Genomic DNA, 22,059 nt, shown 5'->3' on the forward strand with positions numbered 1-22,059 from the left:
GGAGTGGCGATAACGATAGCGATGTAACAGTTAATGTAAGCCAGCAGTTGGACTTTTTCGTAGCAAAACAGGAGCTTACACTGTGCAAAATTATTAACACCCTTAAAACAATTAACAAAAAACGACGATATACCACGAAAAGGAGAAAAGAATAAAGTAAAGTAAAGTAAATGTAAAGATGGAATTTGAAAGGAAAATATATAATAATATGTGTCAATCATAAGAACAAATAAAAATGAAATTAATACAAATATAAAACACAAAAAAGTAAATACATTAAAATCATTTTCAAAAATAGGATACATAAAAAAAGATTAAAAATCGTTGAAGTGCTAAAAGAAGTTCATAAACGTGAAAATAAACGAAATAATCAATAAGTTAAGCTAAGAACCTACAAAAAATAGAAATAACCAACATGAAGGATAACCAATGTACGCATGGTAAGAAGCTAGTAAAATAGAATAGAATATCCCTATGAATGGTTGGGACTTGAACTTGCAAAGTGACTAAAATTCGCGAAAAAAGTTTTTTAAATAATAATACTTTTCAAAACCCTATCGATCTAGTAAGAAAAAAACAATACTAAAACAATAATAATAAAAAAACAATACTAACAATACTAAATAATAATACTCAATAATACTGTTGCCTCTTATGGCAGCAGCTCAAGCAGACACGGTAGGCACCTTCTGGTAGCACCTTGCGCTAAGCGAGAACAGTAATTTACTGTTTGACATTGTTAAAATATCAACCCCAAATAGCGGTAGGAGACCAGTTCCCTCCCCCCGTTCACAGCTCATGCAAACCGTAACGACCGACAGACAGCGTACATTCATCTTCGTCGTGCAGAAGCAACCGGCCTTACTTGAATGCTTACCGAGCTGAGGTTGGTACACTTGGAACGATTGCTTCCACTGTCTATCGTTTCGTCCATTGCGCCGTCGTTCTTCTCCTGTTCCAATGGACGTCATTCGACGCGTTTGAAATGGGAGGGGTTGTGGGGTTTTGGTGCGGGTGACTTCTCGCACGGCGACACCACTGCCTCCCACTAGCAAACGTAAGGCCTCGCGTCGAGAACCTACTGCGCGGATGCTGCGCCGGTACACTGCAGCGTCGTGAGTACGAGTGTGCGCTAAACGAACGAACAGATGATTGTGCTGGCGAGAGTTGTTGGTTGGCGTTTTTTCTTGGTACGGCGGTCTTTCCTATATCTTACCAGTCTGATCAGTTCTGTGTGTGTGTGTGCTTTTTTTTCTTTTTTGTTACTGTCGTCGTCTCCGCCAAAGTTTCACAGTGAACTCGGCGCAGTGTTCGGTTTGTAAGGCCAGCCAACTTACATTCCATTGCTGTAGTAATAGTGGTCGGGAGTCGTAGTAAAAACAAGCCGACCGAAGTACAACCAAAGCGAGAATAGTACGTGGGTTTCGGAGCCCAATTCCTCGGCGAGTAGCACACTCGAAAGCGGTTCTGTTCCGTTCTGGAGGAACGCGAGCCGTTCCGCTCGCTCCGTGAAAAGGTGAAATAGAAGTCAATCGAGTGAGCAGCAGCAGCAGCAGGCTGGTGGAGTGAAGGAGAGCATTAGGTGAAAAGTGGCGATAGAAAGGAAACAAAAGCCCATAAGAACTGCTGTGCCGTGCAGGTGGTGCTGGGGGGGGGGGGGAAGCTGCTTTCCCCGTCGTTTGTTGCAGCGCGTAAGTCGTAATGATGCGAACCGGCGAGAGCAAAACCGCGAACGCCTCGAACTGGTTCTTTGCCCAAAAAAAAAAAAAAAAAACATTCACGAGTCAACCTTGCGACTCAGTTTTTTTGGTACTTTCCGTTCATGCCATTATATATCTCTTTTTTTCTCTCTCTCTCTCTCTCTCTCTCTCTCTCTCTCTCTCTCTCTCTCTTCACCCTTATTGCCGTATTCTACGGCAAAGGGAAAGGTTGATCGTGCCGAACCGTCGGTTTTTGCTGTTCTTGGAGTGTTGTAAAGACAGTTGAGAGCGACAACCGGCTTTGGCGTTTTGTCTCTCTGTGTGTGTGTATGTGTCTGTACGGCGGTGTTGGGTCCAACACCGTAAGTAAATAAACCGTGACGGCTCAAAATGAAATATAAATACGAGGCAATATAATGTATTCCGTTACTGCATCGGGAATGATAGTCAAACACTTGAGCACCGGGAATGTGTAATCGGCCACCATCTTCCCGTCCCGTGTTCCGTGTCTCGAGGTGGAGAAGAGCATCGTGTTGAACACGCTTTGAGTATCGTGGAAGTGAGGAGGCTCCAGGTCCAAGTGTGCCTGTCCGGCAATGCTCAAACAGCTATGGCATGTCGTTCCTTAGCCGCATGTCCTGCACTAGAGGTGATGACGGTGTTTGTGGTTTTAAAGTTTGGAGTTCCCTGGGACCCTTTGGAATTCGCAGGATTCCAGTCATCCCACCCTCTCCACTGGTTTGTCGATCGATCTTTGCGAAAACTTGAGGAATTATTCCCGCAAACGAGAAGGTGTTCTTTTGCATACATTTCTTATCTGGCAGGCAGACTGCCGGGGAGTGGATGTGGGTGTGTGTAATCCAAGGTGCTTGAAGATTAAGCTTACCCATCGAGACAAAACTTTACGTAACTTTGTCGGAATGGATCTTCGGAGGTGTGGTGTGAAGGAAACAAGAGAAACACAATAACCGAAGGACAAAGACGTCCCCTCGCGCGCCGGTTGTGTTGCATCACTCGACGGCTAATGCTGTAAAGGCGAAATATTACACCGCCTCATGATTACAATTGTCCCTGGCAGTGCTCCAGCTGGCGGAAGCGATGCACGAGCCAAGAATGGAGCGATTACCACCCCACTATGCTTCAGTTAAAGTAATGCGCTTCCTCGTTTGGCATTTACTTCCACGCTCACGTATCCCAGGTGCTGGCAGCATTGCTGCTGCTGCTGCTGATGCCGCTGTCTGCTTAAAAGCCCGCCCGCGTTCAGGACAATAACTAACACGTTCTTCTTTTTTTTTCTTCCTTCTACTCCCTCTCCCCCAACAGATTGACGGTCACGACTCGGGCACCGAGTCGGACGGTGACCTGGAGCAGGAAGACGACCTGATACAGGAGCACGAGATGGAGCTAAGTAAGTAGTTGCAGCGTCGGTGCTTTTTTTTACATCATTGTTTTTTTCCCGCCTCTCGCCTTCTTTTTCTCTCACTCTCTCTTTGATCGTCCCTGTGTGAAAATTTCCTCCAACTACCGTCGTGTGTAGGGGCGGCAGACACACCAGGCAGCATCAAACTTTTCTGGTCCGGTTTAAGTTGCTTCAGTTTTACGACGACTGCAACGTTTTGTCGTAGCGTGCCCCGTTTCCGTTTGCTTTGCTCCGGGGAAGGAGGAGGTGGCGGGGCAAGAAAAGCTCTGGCAGGCTTGGCCCCGTCGTTTGTGTGCCGCTTTTGTGTGTGTGTCCTTTGGCGTAACTTTGCCCGGCACATTTTTATGGCACGTGCTTGGGAATACAATTTGGCAGGATGTAATAAGGCGCATGAATTGTATGGGCCTTGCCGTACAAACCCCAAAAGAAAATTTCTCCACCAAGGGGAAGGGTGCTGTGTAAGGTGTGCTGTTGGCTTTTGGGGAGGTAATGTTAGCAAAAAAAAAAAAAGAAAAAAAAACCGTCAGTAATATGTAATTTTGAAATTTATGCATCCAAGCAGCAGGGGAAGAACGATGAAAAGTATGAGCCATCTCGCTAGGGACGTGATTCTCCACCGTAAAGGTGAATATAGATGTGATTAGGATTTTTGTTTGTTTGTTTGTTTGACTCGTTGCTGATGGCTCTGTTTTTTTTCTTCTTCTATTTTTAATTCGAGCGTTCAGTATGCTAACAGAACTATTTGGATGGTACAAATTTGCACCCGTAAAACAAGACTAGACGGGGCATAATTAACGTTCCGCTAACATATGAATGACTTCGGACGAATTGGAAATCATTGTTTTGTGTTTATTTGGTCTGTGACGCATCATAAAAAGTGTTAATTTTGTTACGGTGAGTTAAACTTGTCACTAATATGATTACCAAATCGTGCCAGTGCTTGGTTTGAATTTGGTGTGATTCGACAGGATGATACGAGGCACCGTTTTTGTTTTTGTGCCAGTCTTTGTGATAATGATGTGCTTGGCAGTAAAATTCCACTTTAAAAAAAAAGGGGGGTCAATGAGATTTTGATGTTACCACTAACCTGTTACCACTAAAAATAAATCTTGTTAGTTTGTCAGACAAAAAAAACGACAACCCCATATCTCACGACTACCGACTAAACAGTTGGCTCGCGATGTTTTGTGGCACGAACAAAACACGCTCTGTCGATAAAAAAGTGCTGACCGAAAACTCTAGCAAAATCATCCTCCACGTCACAGGGATGTGGCGGTTTTGCTGTTACCGCTAAATTACCTACGCCCGGTATGAGCACACGTCGTCGCGACTATTCGGCATTGGTTGGGCCTATACCGCCTCACGTTGAAATTGCTCACTTGCTGAGCTGCATCTGCATCAGCTGTGTCCCAAACTGGCCATAAGAGTGCCACTTTTGTTACGCCTTCATGGTGCCGAACAGGAGGGAAGGGAATGAGGTCCGGGGAAGTAAAACGATACAAACCAAAACAAAAAGCATGCCACACTTGCTGAAGCTTCAAGGCGGAAGATCCATGCCTCCGGTCCCGGTTGGCGCATGTGAATTACTCTTGCTAGGCAGCGAGCGCCACACTCGAGGCCTTTTAACGGTGTCAGAGCTTGGATGATTCTTTTCCAATGGGCCTTAATTTACCCTTTTCCGTCAACCCTTCGAAATTGAATGAGACAAATGGCAGGGGGAGCGATGGTGTTGTTGGCGATGGAATTGTGGCGAATTGAAAGAAGTAGATATTATTTGCAATCATTTGCAGTTATTTTTAACGAGGCAGCACTCCAGTGCTGTCGTCGTCGTTGTTTTGCGGGAGTTTTTTTTTATTATATGGAATGGCTTTGCATCAACTGACACTGCGCCAAATGCTGCGTCACCCACTGCGCTCGTGGATTGTGCGAAATCGCCAGCTTGCTCAAATTTTTGACGCTCTCAAAAGTGTTGGATGATTTGGTATAGCAGCTGCTGATATTTAGTGGAGCGGGGTCATATTTTGTTAGGGGTTGTGCAAATGTGCAAACACCACACGTGATTCAGACACAGGAGCTGTGGATGTGGATAGGCTTTAGTTAGTAACTGTACTAGAAGGTCAATGGCAAGCTGTGTTGATTGTTCAATTCAAATCGAAATAGATTGTTTAGATTAAATCCCACTATCTGTTTAGGATTCAATCTTAATGTCCTTATCATGCGTATTCTCTTTCGTCTTACCCTTGAATTTGAGAGGAGATAGTTTCTAGTTTATTAGATATAGTTCTGAACAACTATAGAAGTATTCATCATTTCTTGGTGCGTAGCACTTGCAGATTTCTGAATCTTGGACAACCCGCCTCATATCAGTGCTTATTGAATGGGCCTAATAGATCTAAAGGGTTAGACTGTCCGATTGTGTGGAATATCTGATTAGTCTTGGTAGCCTTGTCTGGGAGCTCTTTTACCCTTCTCAGTTCTATCATGCTGAGTTTATCAATTTGGGGTTTTACAAGGAACGTGGAGCTGGCATTTGAAGAGAATTAGTCATTTTCCGATCACTACTTTAGACCCGTGTACTTAAATTGATGGAGTTAACTATAACTGACGGTTGTGTGTATCGCCAAACAGTATTTTATAAATCGTTTGTAAAGAATAAAGCATCTCAAGTCCGGTTTGATTTGCGTCGTCAGTAGTAAACGGATATTAGATGGAGTAACATTTCTTACATAAACAACACTCGTTTTCTGAAACTTCTGGAAAGAAAACAAATTGTACAATCGTACATTCTTGAGTTTGTCTCACAGGGTTGGTCCTTCGAATCGGATGTATACAGAGTTGTGACATGTTTATGTTATTGTTTTTCAGTTTTTCTTGAAGAAAACTATACAAAATCTAGAAAGAAAATCTTTTTTGGAATGTTGAAATATTTTTAGTATTCAAAAATCAAACTTGACGTAAAATACTAGTTGGAATCGTAATTTACATTATTAAGAAAAATATCAAATAACTTCTGTTTACTGCTGTCCTCAAACTATCTTCGGTCCAGTCTGTGACATTTACTCGTTGCATAACACCCATTCCAGAGAGACTGCTCGTACGAACTTTGACTACAATTTGGCACTTACTGTTTAATAAATCGAGCAGGCAGGGAAAGCATGCAACCGAGAGACGCGCATGTCCTGCTAGTTTTGTCCACTAGGAATGTAAAATTCATTCTCTCTCAACGTCTCAGCATCATGACGCAGCTGTCATAAAAACATACACGAAAAATGGTGCTGTTTTCAAAGTTTTGCAGGATCCGAGCTCTGCAAAGCGCCAATACGCTTCGGTCATTGTTGTGGCTGTGTGTGGGAAGTTTCCATTGCACGCGGGGTTTTGCGAACAACACATCTTTTCCCTCCCCCCCCTAACCTTACTAACTTAGGACCGGGGCGACTCCGCAGTCCGAGCAGTCTGCTCTCAAAATTATTAACCTTCTTCCGCCAGGGCTGCCTCCCCGCAATCAGCCCGCCCGTTGGCCCAATCTGCACTTCACAAACACTCACGAGCGCCGGCAGCCCCCAACGGCGCGGCGCCTCAATAAACAAACTCATCTTGGCGGTAATTGTTGCTAATGGTTGGCGAAACAATTTGTGCTTCGGACCACTTCCCCATTTTCCCCCAGCAGCAGCATCAGCATTTCCCCCGATTGGTGGGGCTTCTTCACGGAAGCGTGAAAATTGCAATGCAGTACGCCATTTCTCTTTTGGAGCGTGGTGAATGAACGAGGGGGTGAGGGTTGTGGAACGGGGACATCAGAATCTCCCGTACCGGCCAACTGTCCCCGGATGTGTTTGACATTCAGCGGAAAATCGCTGGCAAACCCTCTTGCGCAGTCGTTCCGCTGTGAGGTTCTCGCTGCCGCCCCCCGGCCTTTTCTGATAGGCGCCAACGGGTCGAGTGAGTTTGAAGTTGATTTGCTGCAATTAAAGCAAACGTCCAAAACACACACACACATCCAGTGGCACACACACACGCATACGCTCACAGTTTCTGCCCAGTGTATCTGGCTGTGGCCACGCCGAAGGCTGTGATGGGGATGATTACAGCAGCAGCAGCAGTGCCTAAGCTTGCTTTCTAAGACTCTCTGTCGGCCCCGAGGGAGCTTGTGTGGTCAAGCTGTGTGTCTATGTGTCTATGTGTCTATGTGTGTGTGTGTCTGTGTGAAAGATCTCTTGTCCGGGCAGCTCCGTTCAAGACTAAAAAGGCAAGGAAAGTAGCAAATGTTTGTTCCAAGGCTGGGGCAGGCAACTTCTTCGAAAAGTCGCTATGGTTTTCATCACGAAGGATCTCCCGTCAACAGAGGCAGTGTGTGATTGTGTGTCTAGCATTTTGTGACGCCTTTGTTGCCTTTGTCGTTAGCCTTTGCTAAAAGAAACGGAAGCAGAAAACCGTTTGTTCGTAATTAAGATTTGTGTGCGCGAGCTGTGGCCGCCGTAGTTGGGCCGGCGGCGGGCACTATGTGCTGTGTCTGTTTCCGGTGAATCCTGGCTGGCTGAGTGTGAGCTGAGAGTGTGTGTGTCTGTGTGTGCAGTCCAGAATAAAGATTTCTTACGCCGCCCTGTTTCACACAGACAGTGTGTCGAGAGCGTTAGCATGCGTTGGCGAAAGGAAAATGCCACATTTTCATTGCCCCATCGTACGATCTGCTGCTGAGGAAATAGAAACGGTCCACGGTCGGTGGCACACGCTGTTGTAGCGCACAATTTGTTTAGCGTCCTGTGCTGTCCCGTGCTACCCCGTGTTGTTCGGTACCACAGTTTGCGCCTGTGATCGTTTCCCGTTTTTGCTTGGGTTGAACAACGAAAAAAAAAAAAAGAAACAGACAAAAGGTGTGGAAGGAATTTTACCCTTAACGTCGAGGGAAAAACTGTGCGCACTTTGAGTGTACGAGGAAGGAAGAAAACACGCGAGAGGTGGCGACGCAGATCGCATTCTTTTGACTGTGAAATAACTCCCTTTAATTATGATATATTTTCCTCTTTACGGTTGCGAAGGTGTTTTCCAAGAAAATAATCCTTTTCCATCCGTCGTTCACGCCGTCGCCGTTGTCGTCGTCGCTCGGTAACTCGGTGCGCTGTCTGTATTAAGCGCTGAGAAACCGTGTGCGTTGCGAAGGCAGTGCCGGTGCTGAGGCGCTGGAAATGGATTTTTCATTGTAGCAGAACAAATGGCTGTGTGGGTTGGGTAGTATTTTATACCGAGCAAGAGTGTACCGGCAGCAGCAACAGCAGCAAACAAGGGGGAGGAGACAGCAGTAAAAGCCTTTTGTTAGCCTTCAGCATACTCAGAGCTAGTAGCGAAATGCGGCGCACGGGTTGGCTGGCAGGTGGGACTTCTACTACTTCTTTTAATTTGTCATCTGTAGAGTATCCTTTGCTGCCCTCTCTCTCTCTCTCTCTCTCTCGCCGCTGAATTGTGATCCCTCGTTAAGTACACCGTTTACTTTGGCCTGACTACCGCCCCATTATTCCTTTCGCTGGGCCGAGCAGCATTCCGATCAGTGCGTGTGCATCGATTGTACGCAGCGGCAGAGTCACGACAGGTTTACGGATTAAAAGACATTTAGGTTGTTGTTGTGTAAAAAGGCTATATAGCCTTTTGTTTTACAGCACTTACCTTACCAGCGAAGATGATGGGTAGGTAAGGCAGGCAGCTCCACCGGGGAGGCAGCTAAGCGGTGGGGAAAAGGGTTTTGGTTGAAAGAATGATATTCTCTCAAAAGCTCCTTTCCCCGTGAGCCCTAATGATTCTCGTTGCCTTTGTTTTGCTTTTGTTTCTTCGGGGTAGGTTACCGGTTTTTGTTTTCTGGAAAAATGCTGCGAAGCTTTACTCGGGTGGGGGTAGAACCTTGAAAGGACACTCGAAGGACGACCGGTACCGAAAACGGACCGACGGGGCGTGTTGCCGGATGACTTACTCCCCCCCTTTCGGTCCATGCCGAAAACCGAAAAACGACGGTTCAAATCATATCATTAGGCGCACAAGGAAGGTCGAGGATGGAAGAAGTGTATATCTTTTTGTCTGTAGTTTTGCTTTTGCAGCGACGGGTGATTTGCTATTATGGGTACCATAATCCGCAATGCAATATAGTTGAAATTAATGGCCACCGGAGCAAAGGGTAAAACCCGGTTCCACTTGCAAATCGCATCTCATTTTTATTACGTTTTATTACAACACACAACAGTTCGTCCTCAGTGAAGGTATACGCTTCGCTAATGCGGTGCTGACCCGGGGGTTGACGTCCTTTTCTAACTGCTCTAGGGCGGATGGTATATTCAAAATTATTGTGGAAAAGGTAAAAAAATTAGGAAGGCATTTAAAAAACGGTAACTTTATGGTTGCACGTTTAAGAAGGGTTTCGGGTGCTAATGATGATCATGATCGATTTCGAGAAGGAGATAAAGTTATGGTATAAAAACATTGTTTTTGCACCTAACATAATCGCCAAATCAGGTGAATGCGCACAAACAACTTCGTGCTTTTGCATCATGCGTTGTCTACTTTGCATTGACGAGTGTTTATGATTGTGCGTTTTCTGGCAAATACCTATACGCAAAGACGCGTGTTTGTTTCCTCGACTGCTTCTCGAGCCGCGTGTACTACGCGTAGACTTTAGTGTGCGCCTCGGGCAAACGATGCAAATAGAAGGATTGATTCGATTGCTTTGCTGGCAGGTGGGATATTAATAGAACTCTACCGGATGGGAGGAAGTAGACTGCTGGTGTGTTCTTATTTGTGCTGATTAGTGCATGATGTAACGCGATCGTTGCGTTTGAGTGATCTCTTTTCTGGCGCGATGATCGGTGAGCGCATTTAGCAAATATTTAGATTCATTCAATTGATTGCAGGGCGAGTTGTAGTATGAAAAATTGGGCACTCCTTGGGATTGTATGGAATGCAAGCAACAGGAACGTTGAATGGTCTGCTGAATTATTGAATTCAACTTGAATTTTATGTGTTTGAACTAGTTTTGGGTAACTTTAGCAAATTTATACTCCGATCCGATTCCAATAATATTGGAACCGACTCCGGAAGGTAGGTCCGCCAGCATCATCCGAAGTCGTTTGGAATCGTCTGGAGCTTTCCTGAATCGCTCGAAATCGTCCGGAGTCGCCTGGAGTTTATCGGAGTAGCCCGGAGTCTATCGGAGTCGAAGTCGTCCGTAGTCGGCCGGAGTCGTCCAGAGTCGTCCGAAGTCGTCCGGAGTCATCCAGAGTCTCCCAGATTCGGAGTCGTACGAAGTCGTCCGAAGTAATTCGGAGTCGTTAGGAGTCGTTCGGAATTGCCCAGAGTTGTGAGGAGTCGTCCGGACGACTCCGACTCTGGGCAGAACTAGTGGTTTCCATTTTTTCGGAGTCGGAATCGTACTAACAATAGTCGGGGTCGGACCGGAGTCGTGGTTGCGCTCCAGAGAGCACATCACTAGTTTGAACGATCTAGACATATGTGGAAACATGTTAAGCAGTTCTAACACATCACGTATAAAATTGAAACAACTTTGATATTGCTAAAAGTATTGTTTCTTTTTAGTAGTCTAACAATGACCCTGGTTTTACGTTAGTCGACATACAGATTTGTAGATGTATGTAATGGACTCCCAATTACTTAACTCCCACAGTATATCTGATACTTACTGCCAACTTTCAATGTAAGACACTGACATCAATAAAAATGTAACCAGTATGTGTATGTAGTATGTAACCAATGTATGTATGTATGTGTGCAGTATGTAACCAATGTAAGACATCATAAAGCCTAAAAGGAATTAAAGTTGAAACACTTTTGCTAAAATGCCTATTCCTTACCAAAAACGTCTTCGCCATATCCTTTCCGTGGGACCTATTATGACAACTTCTAACTTAGGAAAATCGAAATAAGACGTACCATGAGGATGTTCACACGAACAAAACGTGTGGCTCTAAAGCCATTCTCTCGCTCTCTCTCTCTCTCTCTCTCTCTCTCTCTCTCTCTCTCTCTCTCTCTCTCTCTGTGCAAGACTGTGAGCATTACCATCACAAAAAGAAAGAAAAATCCACCAAGAAAGGAGCGCACATTTACGCTAAGAAAAACACTACAATTTCTCTGACGCACGCCAGCCACCACCATCACCACTACCAGGTCACACACACACCTCCTCGTCACAGCCGTGACCGTGGCCCCGGCTATGTGGCACCCTGGCCATCCATCCAACGGTAAACTCCGTGTAAAAGGGCGTACGATCGTAAAAAGGAGCACTCACAGTTCGGTGCGAGCTTGCCGTGTGTTGTACCCTCTTTTTTTGTATTAAAAGTACTACACCTGGCCACTCTGCTCTGGTATACCACATCGCGCTGAGTGGTGGCACTCGCCGCCACACTCGCCAGCCCGAGCTGAGTGACGCGAGTTACCGCGGAGTGTGTTAGAGATGCCAACACCAAAGTTCATTGATAGTGTGTGGCCGGTTGTGTGAGAGCTGGGGTCGGTGTTGTACAACAACCCCCACGACGGGGTTGTTTTTTGTTGGTGGAATTGGAAGGGAGGGGCGGGGAGCTGTGCTCGAAGGTTGCCCTTCACAGTTCCCTACACTCTTTTTCTTACGATGGCGTGAACCTCTCGAGAGAGCGTGTGAGCTGCAGTGAGAGCGCACCGTTGGAGGCGTCTAAGCAAAAACTACTCTTTATGCATGAGCGTCGTCCGTACACCGGAGAGTGCGGAGTGTGGGGGTTCGTGGCGAGAAAGTGTGGAGGAAAAGGAGGAGAAGGAGTAGGAGGAGGAGGAGGTTTGCGATATCGTAAAATTCCTCCGTGCTCGTAGCTGTACGGTCGCGCACCCGGGGGCGCATGCGTCCGCTCGTTCATTCACATTTCTCCACACCGGCTTTTTTGAGGGCAGCGCTCGGTGTGGGAGGGCGCGAAGGCATTTTAGAGGGGGAGGTGGTGGTATGCTCTGCTACTGCTTTGCCGAAGGTATGGCCGTCGTAGGGCCATTACGATGAAATTGTATGCGCAGGCGCAGGTTTTTGGTTTTTGCGAAACGAGACCGACGACGTTGGGTGCATTAATGGGGGGAATGGATTGGTTAGGGGGGAGGGTAGTAATAGGGATTCCCGAAAACCGAAGAAATTGTACACCACATACACACACACACACATAGTCCATTGCCGTACTAGTCCGAATTTCCGTACGTTTCGCAATGCTGCTCTCATTTTTCTCTCTGTCTTTTTTTATCTCATACTCTCGCTCACACCACCATCTACATCCTGCTGACGCCGGGGAAACGTTGAACGGGAAGCTTGCTTTTATTGGTATTTTCGCGTAATATTATCGTAAACACATTCCTTCGCCCTTAGGTGTCGAAAAGAGGCAGCGCAAAGAGAGAACCTTTGGTGCGGTGCTTGAGAGAGAAAGAATGATTAGGAAAAGAAAAAAAAAGTCAAACAAATGTATTCTAGTGCATACACACACACACACACACATACACACACGCGCGTACACAACCACACGTACGAAGTACACAAACAGCCCGCGATGAGCAAGCACTTTTGTGAAACGATTTGCGAAACCTCCACCCCAGCCCGGACGGGAAGCAGAAGAAAAGGCTTCTCTGCAGCTAGGAAAAGGCGATGGAAAAGAAAACAAATTCCTCCTCCCAATCGCCCCCCCCCATCTCCTCTCCGTTGGGCAATCGCGATTCCTGCCGTTGGGTCGGCGGCTAACCTTCAAAACCGATCCCTCCGGCGATGACTCCCGGGTGATGCTGTTTGGAATGGATTTGTTTGCTCTCTTCTCTCTCTCTCTCTCTCTCTCTCTCTCTCTCTCTTTCTCGCTTTCTTTGCCTCTTTCCATCTCTCTGAGCTGGGCTTGTGGGATTCAATGAGGAATGAACCCCCCCCCCCCTCCCCAAATCTCCCCTTCGAAGGAAGCCAGAACTCTGCTCAACAGCGATTGTTTGTGAATGTGTGTGTTTGTTCATCTAAAAATAGAATTGATATTCCGGGAAGCGGGCAAAGACGCTGGGACGGCACTTACTCTAAAGTTCACGGTTTTTTTTTATCAAGAATTTAAATTTTCTTTTCGCTCTCTGGGTTACCTCGGTTCAGGTAAATGAACAGATCGGTGCAGTGAAGAGTTGCTTTTTCCTAATGGTGAATGGTTGGTTGTAAGGTTTTCCGACCTCTTCCATTACTCGTTCCCCAAAAAAATCTCAACCCGTAATGGTGGGCTTACAATAACAAGCATCATTATCGAGTGTTTATACTGTGAATGATTCAGGTTACAGCTTTTTTTCGATTCAGTTACACCGATCAATTGCGAAACGCAGCATATTTTCCACTTATTTTCGTGTGAAGGGCCAGGCGTCTCCATCGAATTTTCTTACGCAACGCAGCAAAACGAAAATAATTTTCAAAAAAGTCTTCAGAGAATCTACTTTCGGAAAAATCATTCATCATTAAATCGAAGCTCATAGCTTATCAATTATGCGACCATTTTTTTGTTTTGCTGGAAAATCAAAATAGATGAATTCATTCTTTCCTAATCCCAGCGTAATGCTGTTTGAAATATCGCTAAACTTAATTAAAATCACTAGCCCTATCAACGCTTGATGTTCGTTTAGCTAAACGATTTAGTGCTGCATCGTTATTAAGCGAGTAATGGAAATTATCTCTCTATGCACGGAACAGAAAGCAGACAAACCATTGGAAACCAGTACCAGCAGGAGGTAAGGAGGAAAATCAACGCAGCAAAACGAAAATAATTTTCAAAAAAGTCTTCAGAGAATCTACTTTCGGAAAAATCATTCATCATTAAATCGAAGCTCATAGCTTATCAATTATGCGACCATTTTTTTGTTTTGCTGGAAAATCAAAATAGATGAATTCATTCTTTCCTAATCCCAGCGTAATGCTGTTTGAAATATCGCTAAACTTAATTAAAATCACTAGCCCTATCAACGCTTGATGTTCGTTTAGCTAAACGATTTTTTTTGAAAAAATAAAAAGCAAACGAATGAAGACAACCCCAACAAACAAAACCTTTGATCGATCAAATTGAAGCGCAACTAAGCGGCTAATATTTATTACGAATAATTACATTACGACGCTCGCAACCGCCCATACCGAACATCGAATGGCTTCTTCACCGTCGGTTCGGGGAGGGCTGTGTGCGCTTTCTCTATAGAAATGTGCACCGGTCCCGGAGAACCATCATCACCATGTGTTTTCCTCGGGGGTACGTACCCCACGCCTTCACGCCCACGTTGGATGGCAGCATTATTTCGCCCGTTTTGCTTTTAGCGGTTTTGCAGGCAACGGTGGTGACTAAATTATTCAATTAACATCAATTATATGCTTTCGCTTGTTTCGCGTTAGTTGACTTTTTTTTATCGTTTCTCAACTGCCGCCATCGCCGCCGCACCGCTGATGGGTGGTGGTGTCCCGATGTGCATTTTGGTTTGCTCCGCCACCGTTGCCGGGTTAGTAGGAGTGAGCTGTAGTAGTGGAACGTTCGCTCCGTTTCCAGCACTGGAATGGACAGCAGCTGGAATGGAAATTTTATTTTCCACTGCCTTTTTATCACCGAGCAAACAACACACGGACATCCACTCGTCCGCTCGGGTCTTTGATCTTCCAACGTGGGAAAGGGACACCACCCAGCATGCCATGGATTGAAGTGTGGAGCGCAACACTGGCATCCGTTGCACCCTTGCACACCAAACGGCCAGCGATCAAGGCCTGTGTCTGTGTGTGTTGGTGTGTTTGGGTAATATGGGTCTGGAAAAAGGACATTTGCCATTGCATAATTAAAAGCAACTGTTGTTAAATTCATTCATTTAAGGATTTTTATGTGGAAGTTTACGCCGCAACAGCAACCATCACTGACGTTCGAAAGCATATGTATTGGTTTTATTTGACCTTATTTGTTTAAGTAATCTTAGTAGTAGTTTGATTTTGCCATCAGGCTAAGAAACTTTGATCCTTTTTCTGGTCTGTTTTATGTGCTCTCACCATCGATTGCTAGCCGGAAGTTCGATGTTGGGGCGTGTACAGCACGCACACCATCATCTTGCCCGCCCGCCAGGCTTTTCCGTTGGGCGGTGTCCTGGCGTGGCGTGGAAACTGTTCTGGTCAAGGACTTAACCGAAAGTTAATTAAATTTCCGCCAACTCACTCACACCATGCTGTGGTTGGTCCGGCCTTTGGGGAGGGGGCGGTAAGGCAGGGAAGATTCCCTTTCGGCTGTTATGTATTTTTCTTCCGCCGGTCGGCTTCCAGCACATTCTTTGGCCAAAACTTCGCTACGCTTCGATATTGCGGCTCGGTGGCAATTGGTGTTTTTGCGACTCGATTCAAGAAGCTTCAGACGAGTAAACTTTTCCACCGGGTGCGTGAATGTGCCTGTTTGTGTTTGTGTGTGCCCGGCAACATATAAGCCGGTAGGGGGAGGAAATAGGAAAATCCTCCTGCCAAAGCATACCTAATGCCCGATTTGGATGCGGTTGTTGTTGCTGATCAGCAAACGAAAGTTGATGCCTAGAAAGGTTTTGCCAGCTCAGAGGCTTGGCTTGATCCATCGGTGATGCATTGGCGGAGGCTCAGCTTAATGAAGAAGCAAACGGTGCGAAATCTTTTTATTGGAAAATCCCATTCGGCTTTCCGGTGCGATTTGCAGCCAAGCTCTCTAAACTGCGTGTCGTCCGGCGCGGCGGCAAAGCGGTAAAAAGTTTATGGGCAAATTTTTATCGCTCTTTACTCGGCAAAGCTTTCTTCCTGTTCTGCTTGATGTGAAAAGGTTAACAAAAAAAAAAAAAAAAAAAAAGAAGCTTGGTAAAGATTTGGCCTGGGTCAAAGATTATCGAGTCGAACTCACGCGAAATTCACGGCTCATAAAAATATCCACTTTGTGTTGTTTGCGTGTGTCTGTATTTTGTAAGAAACTCTCGTCGAAGGTAAGCTGTGTGTGTGTGTGTCAAATAGCTTTAGACTCGTTTCTTTTTTGTGTTTGCTTGCATGCAAACGAACGCGTGCGTCTTTCCAGAAGCCTCTTTCGTTCACTCTCTCTCTCTCACTCTCTCTCTTTTCGATCGCGATCGATGGCGTTAGTTGGACGCAATTTTGCTCCGTTTGAAATTTAATGTCAATCCTTAACATCCTTTCAGAGTTAGAGGTAGAGTGGTAATGGTATTGCGGAATGATACCGACCAAAGGACGCGCCTAATGACATTGACTTGACTTGACGTAGCTGGGAGGTCTTTGGGGCGAGCAGGCTCGAACGACAGCCCGAGCACCGGGAAGTTTACCTTGATTCGAGCCGGACTGATTGACTGGAGAATTACCGGCTGAAAGTTTGATGAGCAAATCAAACTGTAAAATTTGGACCGTCTAATGACAGAACGGGGCTCCCTTCATATCAGTTTCGTGTGCGCTCACCCTGGTGACATTGTTGCAGCCAGCCGGCACAGACCCGAAAGGGCGCTCGGTGTAACAGCGAACCCGGCGAGCGAAGGGAAAATGATTGCGCAATCATGCCGAAAGTGAAGCGTTTTGTTTGTTGGTACAATGTTGCCACTAAACGCAACCAGGCTGCAGGATCGAAAGCGGGTTTATTCGCTTCATTTGATTATTCGCAGGTGAGCGGGACTGGCAAATGTCTGGCAGTGTTTGAAGTTGTTCAATCATTCCTACCGTTCTACCGTAATGAATTTCTACGAATGGGGGCAGGAGCATTTACTTTCGAACAATCTGTTTCCGTTCGGTTTTATATCCATGTCCCTTACGTTTGGCGCAGGTGGGCGATGATAAATGATGCTTGACGGACGTCAGTCCGTGCTATAATTTAATAATCTATTGGTCGGATTGATTACCATGGTTGTGTGTTGCACGGGACATTAAGAATGGTGTAGAAGAGGTTTTCATGCAATGCTTTTATTTCGATTCTTCTTGCCTTTGCAAGGATTTCATTAGGAAATACAAGAATTCATTCATGATACTGTAAAATGTATCTACTAAAGCACCCTAACCCGACAAGAACGTTCACGAGAATCGTTTCATTAGCTGACCTAAAGGACGACACCGACGTGACTTCCAAGATTTGCAATCAATTTGTTCGTCCCTTTTTATGCTGAAAATTACCGGTAATTGCTTCTTATCTGCCAGCTGATGTAGCTTTCGCATAAACCAGGGTTTGGACACATTGGAGAAACTGAAAGGTTTCTAAAAAGCTTGAGATAGAAGAAGAATCGGACGGTGTACGTATTCGATTTTCGAGAGCTCTAGCTGGAGACTTCTAACTCGTTTGCAGATACGAATTCAAATGAAGAGTACAGTTGAGCGGTATTCCAGGCATATGGGTCCAACATGTATTGATAGGTCCGACAAGAATGTTTATATAAGAGAAAGGATTCCGTATTCAGAGCACCCAGATTAGAAAGATGTTATCCGTAGTCAGCACATTGAAATCTGTAATCGCTGTACGAAGTTTCTTGCTATCCAAGGTTTTATTATGTATCACCAGTCGGTGGCAACTTTATTCCAGTCATTCAGAACTGATGACTCAAAACATTAAACTATTTTAAGTTTAAGTGGCCGGATCGTCCAATAGTAGTACACTTGCTGAAGTAATGGGCAAAAATTTAATTTTGTTGTTAAATATATTTACTGTATTTAATATAGCATAAAGAAAGTTCCATAATCTAGATTATACTACAAACGATGTAGAAATAAATTTCAATTTATCCTTCAAAACTTCACAAAACTTTTCCTCCAATCATCGGCCTCGAAACCGATCCGAAACTGAATTTCACACGCATGATTTGTGGATGTGTATGTGTATATGATGTATGTGCATGCATGTAATCTTATCTGATGGGACGGTATTCTACACTTGACCACCCAATTACATTTGTTGCAAAAGAGATCGCCCCGGTTCCGAAACCATTGCCTGCCGCTCGATTAAGCAATCAATCAAGCGCAAGCCCGTAGGCGTTGAGCAGCGTTTCCTCCGATGCGACCTATCGAGGGTTCGGTTTTATGTTCCTGGTCTATGCATATTTCTTTTATTTTCTTTTTCTTTTTTTTTGCTGCTGTCCCTTCTTGCTGTATATTTTGTTTGCCATTGTCTTGGCAACTTTTGCTGGCACAGCCGTAAACGCTCTGACATACGCACCACAGGAAGGAACGCACGCAGAAGGAAAGAAACTCCCGAAGACGAGGTTACTGTCTGACAAAAGGCGGGAGACGGGTATTGAAGGATATCGCCCTCTGCCGCCGCTGTTAAAATTCATGTCCCTCGGATTATGCAAAACTGGGCCCGCCGCTCCGGACACGCACACTCTGCCCGCTGTAGCTCACTTCCCTAGGCGAGTAAGGCGTGGGCGGTGGGTGTTAAATTTCTCCTTCCCTTACCTTCCCGCACAGAAGCGCCACCGTAGTCGCCGACGTCGTCGTCGTCGTCGTTGCCGTCTGTCTAATTGGAATAAAAATGTGAGCTGATGAAATATGTATGCGTCCACTTTGCCCGCTCCATCGGGCCCCAGTGCTCGGGGTTGGTCCTCGGATTTTGGGTCGCTTGTGTCGTACTGAATGAACCGAAACCTCCCTGGTGTCCTGGCTGGTCCATTAGGGCAACGTATGAGGCAAGCAGACAGTGTTGGAGGGAAAAAAAAGATTCACATGAAGGGCGGAGGCTTTCATTCTGTGCTTTTTGAAGTAGTTCCTGGTGGTTGTATCGATGGTGCAGACGGGCTAGTTCCAACCGCAAATACAAAGAGGCATGAGGTTGAAGTCAACCACAGGAGCGGATGAGTGGCTTTTTTCGCCATCCCGGTACAGAACAACGACTTCCGACAACGGACAACAAAGTTGCAGCTTATGCATTGTATATGCACCGAATCGAATCGAACCGGACAAGCGTGTCGGTGCACCTCTATCATAATAAAACTCGTCCGATCCCTGCGGCAAGTTGTCGGCTGGCGAAAGGGTAACACTTTAGTAATGGCTCTTAGGAGCGTTGTCCTTTTGCTGGCAGCTTCGAGTGCGAATTAATAATGAATCGTTCCGTTCGGTTTGAAGTGCAATGTTGGACAGGTTCAGGGCACTGCCGTGCGAAGCTGCTTGTTGCACATTACCACCGGGAGGAACCTGCTCCAGCACGACTGCTGCAGCTGGCAGCTAGTCCGGATGGCTTCTCCCTTTTTGTTTAATTGAACTAATTACCCGAACAAGGTACACGGCCGTCATTACTGTGGCAATAAAGTACGATTGCATTCTCGGCACCCGATAGCGATCGCGGCGCTAGGATCGTTTCATATTAAATGGCAATTCCCCTCCATCCGAATATGTGGCGCTGGAAGACTCAATCTCATTAAATCCGAAGGCGGCTTCACGCATATCCGGCCTCATGATGGCGCGATCGGGGCGAATCCTCCGTCCTCCTGTGTCGATGTAGCTGTGCATGTGCGCCTTTATTTGCAAATGATGTCGTTTCAAATTAACCTTATGCAAATTGCTGCCATTGGTTCGCGTTGTGTGCATTGTGTGTGCACAGAAGAAAAAAAAATGTAGTCCCTTTTGCACCACGATTGCATTATTCAAATTTTGCCATAACAGCAAATATAAAACTTTCAATCTCTTCGGCCGGTGGATGGTGGATGGGTGGACGGTTGCCGTGCCTCTCTCGCGCAACGACACTTATCATAATGAATGTCGAAATCGTGGATTAATCACTTATGGGGCGCATAATCGGATAAGCGGCCCCGGATATCTCTCACTCTCGCCGCGTGCACGGTAAATCATTGGATGGGTTCGATGGGTTTTTTTTCTGCACGCCGATCCGCGGTTTCAGCATTTCATTAACAAATGAAGCCCCAATTTTTGTCTACCAGGAGTAGCAAACAATAATAAAAAATATAGATGCCAATACCTTTTAAAGAACGCAGAAGGATGGTACAGGCAACCAGGAATGCAGGGGGGGGGGGGGTTTGGGGCGGCATTTTTCGACGCCCATCCATCGTGATTACACACACACACACACACACACACACACACGCCGGAATCGGAAATCGAACAAGCAGCAAAGCACCCCATTAAAGTCCTGCCAGGGTGTACAGAGGATGCGTTCGATGGAGTAATTTCACAACAGACAGGGAGAGGCAGAGAGTACATAGCAGGGGCGAATAAAATTACCGAGGTGTGTGTGGGTGTGTGTGTATCTATGTGCCTGCCCGGTTGCCACGGGGGTAGCCCATTAATTTCGTGGTCAATAGCTACAAAGTATTGTCGCGAGTAGTGTGCGCGAGCTGCGAATGGGCCGGAAAAAGACGGATCCATTCCGTGAGAGGTAATGCCAGTTGCGGCCATCGATAAATTGTGTTCAACTTCTGTGTGTGTATGTGTTTGTGCCGAACAATAGGAAGCATTCATTTCCTGCTGCAATGGTGATGTTTCTTTTTATGAGTTTTTTTTTCTGATGGATTATTTGTAGTCTGGAATGGCTTTTCCGAGCTCAAAAATGGGGTTTACTGGTTTGATGCGCAAGCTTGCGAAAGTTTCTTTTCCATTCTCCGTGCTGTGTGTTTTAAATCAATTTGCCAGGAGTCCAATAGTACGAGACATTAATTGCCCTTCTCTCCTTTATCCTTACCACAAGCGCGCAAAAAGTACACGAATGTTAAGCGTAATTTGCAGCAAATACAATAGTAAACGGTATATTGCATACCTTCAGGCGCTTAGTAAGGCAAAGGTAACACATTTCTTCATCAAGTAGTGATTAAATGGGTACTGTTTAATAAATTCTATCATTCATAACCTTGTAACATTGAAGAATGCCAGTCATAGTCGTTTAAAGGGTATCATTTGATAGAAATGATGTAAATCTATGTAGAAATTCAATAACTTCTCAATGTTTCGAGTCCAATGTACTTTATGTTTTAACACGTTTTTAGAAACACACAAAAACCACTGAAAGGTGAAAGATCACGCTGTACGTGATCAGATCTATTACAAACGAATGATCTGACCTGGTTCTTCCCCTATAAATGATTCTAAATAGTCTTATGCAAGACCAATCCTGTGCCAAAATGCTCTAATGGTATGGATTTGGTAAAAAATAATCTTCAAAAATCGCTCATTACCTTACCTTTCTTTATAAGCACACTAAAATGTATTTTTAAATCTATTTATAAAACCGTAATCCATGAAAATGTATTACTATCATCAGCTCATCTAGTAGAAATAACAATAGATCCGCTCAGATAGACATCTGATTAATCTGAGCAGATAGGAAGGTATTGCCAGTTTTACGATGGAGTAGCAGTAGACATTTTCTAAACTAAACATTCCCAACGGATTAGTACTTCCGAGTAATCGCCCCCTGAAGGTTTATTGGTGTACATTAAATCGCTTCAGCGTAAACACAGACGGTTTGCCACCGGTGGTACTGCCTATGCGTAAAACCTCCTCTGTTACTAACGCTTCCGATTTGTTGGGTCGATTAAATATTGACGTGTCCATTAAAACTTTCGGATGGATTTAAAGCTTAACAAACACTCTTCCGAGGAGCTAACTATCGCTTCGTTTCCCTTCCAGAAATGAAGCTAATCTTGATGCTTTTGTAACGTTAAACACATTAGTTGTGACAACCTATTGTTCAGTTCAATCTATTCTGGAGTATCCGTTGCATACATGCCTACACACTCATTGCTTTTAATTCTATTTCCCTAAATAAAGGTTTTCTTTTAAAGAGGTGATCGCCGGTGTATAATTAAAAAAAGAAACCGGTTCTCCGGTTATTAATAGCCCGACCGCAACCATTAGCCGGAGACAATGAATGAACGAGCCTGTAAATCAAACGGCTTAGCTATGCTAATAATGCATATTTGAATGCACAAATCTTGGGCATTCGCACGTACTACTCGTACTCGTAC

General features: G+C 45.3%; 1 protein-coding gene across 12 annotated transcripts in view; it reads left to right on the plus strand.

The window, feature by feature from the left end:
- LOC121595888 (proton channel OtopLc) overlaps window positions 1-22,059 on the plus strand; it is a 61,295-nt gene that overhangs the window by 24,917 nt on the left and 14,319 nt on the right. For 11 of the 12 annotated variants that reach the window (XM_041920240.1, XM_041920251.1, XM_041920241.1 and 8 more), the window contains one exon: window positions 3,024-3,108. In XM_041920240.1, the coding sequence (XP_041776174.1) occupies window positions 3,024-3,108 (85 nt within the window). Of the gene's footprint in view, window positions 1-1,496; window positions 1,517-3,023; window positions 3,109-22,059 lie in introns of those variants that run through there. The other variant, XM_041920253.1, reaches the window with a different exon arrangement.

Source organism: Anopheles merus, chromosome 3R, assembly GCF_017562075.2.
Source record: "Anopheles merus strain MAF chromosome 3R, AmerM5.1, whole genome shotgun sequence".
NCBI lineage: Eukaryota > Metazoa > Arthropoda > Insecta > Diptera > Culicidae > Anopheles > Anopheles merus.